Source organism: Polistes canadensis, unplaced genomic scaffold (genome assembly GCF_001313835.1).
Source record: "Polistes canadensis isolate GaletaPanama2010 unplaced genomic scaffold, ASM131383v1 scaffold_19, whole genome shotgun sequence".
Classification (NCBI taxonomy): Eukaryota; Metazoa; Arthropoda; class Insecta; order Hymenoptera; family Vespidae; genus Polistes; species Polistes canadensis.
In genome coordinates this window covers 318,199-325,698 of record NW_014569566.1, presented here as the reverse complement: position 1 = coordinate 325,698, position 7,500 = coordinate 318,199, and the positions used below count along the sequence as shown (strand labels likewise).

At 29.8% G+C, this 7,500-nt stretch overlaps 1 protein-coding gene across 1 annotated transcript in view; it reads right to left on the bottom strand.

Annotated features, from left to right (window-relative positions):
• The window catches only part of LOC106793839 (probable serine/threonine-protein kinase DDB_G0278845), a 70,799-nt gene that overhangs the window by 47,947 nt on the left and 15,352 nt on the right, over nt 1-7,500 (bottom strand). Inside the window, exon 2 of the mRNA XM_014761077.1 lies at nt 6,756-7,176. Coding sequence (XP_014616563.1) covers nt 6,756-6,786 — 31 coding nt within the window. The 5' untranslated portion in view covers nt 6,787-7,176. The remainder of the gene's footprint in view (nt 1-6,755; nt 7,177-7,500) is intronic.

Below are 7,500 nucleotides of genomic sequence, written 5' to 3'. Positions count from 1 at the left end.
AAAGAAAGAGAGAGAAAGAGAGAAAGAGAGAGAGCTTTAAGAAATTAGCAACGAATCAACAAATTGTTTTTTCTCTTTTCCACGCTTAAAACGTTGACTATTAATGTTTGTTCAAAGTATTTTCTTCCACGTTCATACAAATACAGTTATACACGTAATACACGTACACTAATGTAACATAAATTCGTGCACTTTTAACATACAAACTATTCTGTGTCAGCTTTTAAGCGCATCTTAAGCATAATAAGACCTTCATACCCCTCTCTTACTGTAAGAAAGAAGAAGAAGAAGAAGAAAAAAAAGAAAAAAATATAATGAGAAAGAGTGGGAAGGAGGGAGAGAAGGGGTTACGGTAAAATTGTCAGAGTTTAAGTAGAATTGCAAATATACAGGACGAATTATCATCTCCGGCCTTGGTCCAGACCTCGATTTCACTTTCACGTCAAATAAGAGAGAGAGAGAGAGAGAGAGAATAGGAGAAGAAAAAAAAGAAAAAGAAAAGGTTTCCAACCTACGCAAATCCAACATCTCGCGTGGCCCGCGTAATACAAGGAATAAAAAACAAAGAAATAAAAGTGTTTTCTCTAAAGGGGTAAAAAAAAAAACAAAAGAAAAAAGAAATGTTCCCTTTTTTTCGTAATATCCTACCTACCTATCTATCCGTCCATTCATTCATTCATTCGTTCGTTCATTAAAGTAACTTTCCATTTAGTTCTCCCTTAGTCTTACGAATGAATTTTAATTGGACGAAAAATCGAACATCCGTTCGTAGGAAAACGTAGAAAGAAAGAAAGAAAGAAAGAAAAGAAAAGAAAAAAGAAAAGAAAACAAATTTCTAATTGAATTTAATCGTCAAAATTTCGACCTTTTTCATATTCCAAATATCAGCATATTTCGCGAATCGATACAAATTCCATGTATATGTGACGCGAGTATACATATTTGTATATCTATACGTGTGTTATATTTGTATAAGAGGAAATTCAATTAACGGTTGGAAAACAATAGAAATTTTAAAAACTTTTCATCGACCGTGCGCATACACGTATTCGTATTCGTGAATATATATGTGTACATGTCCACACGTATGTGGAACACGGAAGGAAACGGTACCAATGGAATTAGAAAAACCTTGTTTTTAATATAACACGTTTACGCAAACTAAAAGATGCGAGAAAAAGCTGTGCAGATTGAAAACTCTTCCCCTTTACCGAATTCTGACAATTGTATCTCGAATCTTGGTATATATAATATCATTCCTGAATTGATGGCACATTAAAAAGAAAAAGAAAAAGGAAAAGAGAGTAAACAACAATAAGGAAAAATAGAAAACAATTGAAAATAGGAATAGGAAGAAAGTAAATAGAAATACAATGTTAAACATTTACTCGAAGAATCAATCATACGAATTTCCTTTTACTATGTTCGTCACTATTTTTCTCTCTCTATCTCTCTCTCTCTCTCTCTCATTCTTCCGAGTTTACGAATCCTTTAATAAAATAAATCATCATCATCATCATCGAACATAATCGATACGATTACCCACACTTTTGATATAATCATCGATTCTAGCAGAAACGATTTAAACATTGGCGCCATTCCCACACTCGCTTTTATCTCGAATGAAAAAAAAAGAATAAAAGAACATTAAAAAATCGATTAAATTCTATTCCTTCTTCTATCTTATTTTCTCATCTTCTTCATCTTCATCTTCTTCTTCTTTTTCTCCTTTTCTTTTTTTTTCTAACTCGGAATTACGAACTTTCCTTCCATGTAATCTCTCTTATTTAGTTTAAGTTACACACAGGTACTCTTCTACAAACGTCTTCTGATCGTGATAATCCAATTATGGGGAACGTCCGATGCAGAAAGCTCGTTAGTTTGATTTCGTTCGACTGTTAGCAGCAACTCGTTCAAGTGTGCTCTAAATGAACGATCGAATCAAATAAATTGCCCTCTGCGAAAATAAACTAGAACAATTCCATCCTTACCACCCTCCTCCCCCCTCCTCCTCTTCCTCCTACTCCACCTCATCGTCACATTTCTATTAGATGTACAATCTAATAATATTTAATGAGATATAATGAGAAAGAGAAAGTAATACTCAATTATAGTATACCTTTTGAAAATACATTTTGTTTTGGTCTCATTTCACATAAATTATTTTGTATTTTCGTATATTCGATTCGTTGGAACCAATCGTGCCATCTCTCCACCCCCCCCCTTCCCTTCCCCCGCCCACCAATCGTCCTTTTCATTCCCATTTGAGAGTATTAAAACAAATTATAATTTATATAATAGACACATAAATAAGATATGTGTGTGTGTTGAATGCATTAATATATAACATATGATTCTCTCACGTATACCATTGTTATTATTATCCGAACACGGTAGAATAAACATCAACGGAACATTGAAATCATGAATGAAAGGATCCGAACAACGAGTAGAAATTTCCCGTTAAACTATTATCATTAGAAAGATGGAAAGTGCAACGATGCTTGGAAACGAACGGTGGATGCCTTTTCTCTGTATTCTCGTACCTGACATTCATCGAATGAAAATGGAAAAGAGAAACAGAAGGGGGATAGAACACAATTCATAATGCTTCTTCTATAAACCATAAACCGAATGTAATAACGTTGATACAATAATAAGGTGAAGGGGGTGGAATGGGAAGGGGAAATACAACACGAGCGTATCAATGATATTACGTTGACCAATGAAATACGAATGAATGAGAAAAGAAAAATGAAATAAATGAAAAAGAAAAAAAAGAAACATAAAAAATGTTTACTCGACACGATTTACGATAGATTTTTTTATTTATAATATGAGCCGTTTATTTTGAAAGTGGCATAAGTCACTTTTTCAAAAAAAACCGAGTCAATGGTAACACTAATTACAACTGAACGGTATTTTTTCATTTTTAATTAAAAAAGAAAAAAAGTGACTTATACCATTTTCAAAATAAACGGCTCATATATATCGTTTTCATTATTCGTTAATAATAATCAAAAACCGCGCGATTCCACATAAGTATTTATTTATCTTTTACAAAATATACCCGATAAAAATAAATATAAAAATATATATATATATATTAATATATTATAATATATTATATATAATATTATAATATTATATATTTTATTATATATAATATATTATATATTAATTCGAGTAGTTTTCTATTACATCTGTCGTTTTAGACGACTCACTACTATAATGATAGGTAATTCGTATACGAAGAGGAAACGAACAATTTCCGATAAATTTATATATACTCGAGTTGTTCCATTACACGAAAAGAGAAAGAGAGATAGAGATAGAGAGAGAAAGAGAAAGAGAGAGAGAGTGGAAAGAGATTCTTCCCCCATTACACTTTCACTCAAATCACATATCGATTTCTTATGATAACGATTCGATAACCCGAGACATCGTTCTCACGTTTCTTATAATTAATGTATTTCTTCGTATTTCTCTCTTTACCCCTCACACACCTCAGTATCCTCTTCTTTTTCTTCTAAAATTTCATCGTATACTTGTTCACGATACTTTTTTTTTTTATTACCCTAATGAAAACGTTCATTTTCTTTACAAGGAAAAAAACAAACCATCCCCAACACTCGTGAACAATTATTATTATCACGTTTAGTTTTATTTTTATTATTTTGTTCGTTTTTTATTTTTCTTTTTAATTTTTCTTTAACAAATTCAAAGTGTCTTTAATTAAAATAATTATTTATGTTTAATGTGTAGTCACGTAATCGTGATCCTTATGAAATTAATTATCTCGAAATTTTATAACAAGAACAATTGAATTCGTTGCCATGCGATCACAACAAACTAACGAATAATAAATATATGAGCCGTTCGCTATTGCACAAATCGATTAATACCATATAATAAAAGAAAAAGTGAGGTAATGCGATGAAATAATTGAATGAAACTGGTTTTTAAAATTCATTTTATAATATAAATTCAAATAAATTGTGTGGGAAAGAAACAAAAAAAAAAACAAAGCGCTTGCTAGTACATTTGAGTTTGAATTACCGCAACGATTTCCATTAAAAGTACGAAGTTAATCAAAAAAAAAAAAAAAATGACCTTTGAAATAAATTATTTATTATTCAGTGGCCACACATAAAAAAAAATATTGTCGTTTAACGGTGTTAATCTTTTATATTTGGGAAAATTTGTGTATAAATGTAAAAAAGTTATGATTATACTACCATGTGCCCCTTTACACTTAAATTTTTTGCAAAAAGTCGAGTTAATCGATTTGTGCAGTAAACGCAGCTCATATTTCTCTCGAATGTTACACGAAACTTCTATGTATAATCATTATTTTTGATAAATTTATTAACAGACTTTGTGTCAACTTTTTCTATTGGATTGACAACTAAAGTGATTGAGGATTTTAAATAAGAAAGAAAATTTTAACTTTTTTCCTGAAAAATAAATATAACTTTATTCAATTATAGATACTGTACACGTTTTTGTCGATGATGACGCTTTTGCCATCGTTTAGGGGGTATCATAATTCAAAGTTCATCAAATTTCTGATATTTGCTATCACAAAAAATAGAATTAAATGTGATTTGTCAATAGATAAGATTCGCAATCACTTGATTGCCAATCCAATAAATAATACACACACTTTCATTAATTATTTCTTTTTCTTTTTCCTAATGTTTGCTTAGACTCGCGATAATTTTAGACGAGATCGATACGAGACAAAAGTCGATGACTGTTCTTTCTTTTTGTGTATGTGTGTGTGTGTTTTTTTCTCTCTCTCTCTCTCTTCGTGTTTCTCTCATTCGTGGAGGATTACATGCATACGTGACCAAAAATAAAAAGGTTGGTGAACTCGAGTGGAAATTAGGTCGAGGGCCATCGTTCTATCATTCGAACGCGTTATTTAAAGCCTTTCTCTTGTCCTCAAGGACAACGAAATTCTAATTGTAAAAAAAAACACATCGATCGGATCTTACGACATATCATCGTTTGTAATCATCTCGATGGTATTCTTTTTTTAACTTTCTATGATATCATAAGAATTTTGTTTTGTCAAAAATAATTATTAAAATCAACAAACTTAAATGATTTTTCTAATCGTTGGATTATTTAAAACAACGATAAGAATTAAAAACCAAAAAAAAAAAAAACAAGTTCGGTATAATAATTTAATATAAAACCCGTTAGAAAAAATTTGTGATAACTTTAAAAATATCATTCGTCCTAATTCGTTCGTCCTAATAATTATTTTTTTTTTAACAAAATTGTAAAAAAAAAAAACTACGAATATTTGTTGTCGAAAAGTAATAATAAATTTTCGTTAAATGTGTCGGTAATAATTTTCGGCCGATCCTTTATCATTCCTATATTCCTTTAGAAATTCCTTTGGAAATGGTCTGAAGTGAGATGAGCTATTAGAAAATGGAATAAAGTCATAGTAAATGGAGAATATTAAATGAGAAAGATCAATAAAGATTTAGGGACGTTTATACCACGTCAAGGAGTTTAAGCACGTTTCGACAGGACCTATCTAAAAGGAAAGTTTCATATTAGGGGTTTTAAAGGAGGGGGTGGAAAGGTAGGGTGAAGAAGGGTGTTCTTAAAATGATTAACTTCGGAACTAACGCGGACTTCGATTAGTTCGATAACAATTTTGAATTTCATCTAACATACGAGCTTACAAATCATGTAAATTGGATAGTAAGAAAAGTTTCCTTTAACTCGTACGTGGCCGAGGTTATAATCGTAACACAGAAAAAAAACAAAAAGAAAAAAAAGAAAGTACTCGAAAAAAAGAAAAAAAATATTCTCGCGATCGACTTCTTTCGAAATTTCTAAACTTTATCGACGAAACCGCACGTACGATTTATCTTTTACCGAAAAAAGAAATGAAAGAGAGAGAGAGAGAGAGAGAGAGAGAGATAGAAAAAGAAAATGCACTTGCGGTTTCCTCGAACTAATTTTTAAAGGTTAAAACTATTCCCACAAGGAGAATTTAAAAGTTTCTCTCGTTTGTATGCTTATTCGATAAGAAAAAAAATAAAAAAAAGAAAAAAAAGGAGCACCAAGTTCGGTAAGTGGAAAGAAAGAAGAGTGCAAAGTTGAGAAATAAAAATAAAAAAGAGAAAGAGAAAGAGAGAACGAAAGAAAGAAACGAAAGGATGAAAACTTAACCACTTTAAAGAAAAAAAGTAATGTAAATTCTTAATATATCGATTTCGATATTCCAAAGCATCTTTTCGTTGGAATATTATTAAAAAATACAAAAAGAAAAGAATAGATCAAATTGGTATAGGGATTTAAAAAAAAAAACAAAAAATTGTAACATTTTCTATCTTTGTTGTGTTTTGAAAAAAATATTCTTTTACAAATATCTCGAGTAAACTATCAATCGTGTGACCTGGAAAGAAATCCTAGAAAAAAAAAAAAAAAAAAAAAAAAAAAAAAAAAAAAAAAAAAAAAAAAAAAAATAGAAAAAAATCTAATACGTTTTGACGGTATAGGAAGAAGCACGTAAAACGAATTCGTATGGTTGAAATAAATCGAGGAAAGGACCGAATAAACGAGAAAAGCTTAGCACTCGTTCGTTTCACGCTCGATGATTCGAACAATCCTCTCCTCCCCCTCTCCTTTCTTTTATATTATATAAGTATTTCGTTTTTTCTTTTCTTTTTTTTTTTCTTTCATTATATTTTTTATTCGATTTTTTTCTGTATCTATCGAAAACTTACCCTCCATTGTCAGATTATCGTTCAGCTTCATCTCGATCGAACGAAGAATGACCCTTAAACGTCGATTTAGAAATCATCGATGGTAAATCTTTTATAATTCTAATACAAAATACGAATTTTCTTTATAATAATTAATTTTGTTATTGTTTTTTTCTCCTTCTTCTTCTTTTTCTTCTTTCTGTTTGGTTAATAATCGATGTTAGCTCGATGTCATCATAATCGAATAATTAAATTTTTCTCAATAATTCTTCTATCTCTCTTGTTTAAAATATATTTAATATTAATCGAAAATTAATGAGAAATTCGTTATCCGTTAACGATAGGACGATTTAAATTAGTCTCCTTTTTTTTCGATTCAAAGAATTTCATTTCGTTCGACATGATGTTATATACGAGTTGTTGACTGAACAATGAGATTCGTCTGTAACATAAAAAAAAATATATAATTAATTAGACAAGATTAAAAAATGATAGATATATAGAAAAGATAGATTAATTATGAATAATTAAACTCTCGATGAGAGATATTTGAAAAGAAAAGAAAACAAAAAAATATTATCGAAGACGAATATGAGTGAGATTTAGTTATTTATAGTTATAGATAGTTTGATTTTAAGATTGTTGATAAATATTCGTAGAGGAGGGGTGAATTGAGCATAAACCAAAAATTGTGAGATAAATATAAGTAAATTAATGATAAGACATTGTAAAAAACTTTGTAAGTTGTGCAATAAAAACCTGATTA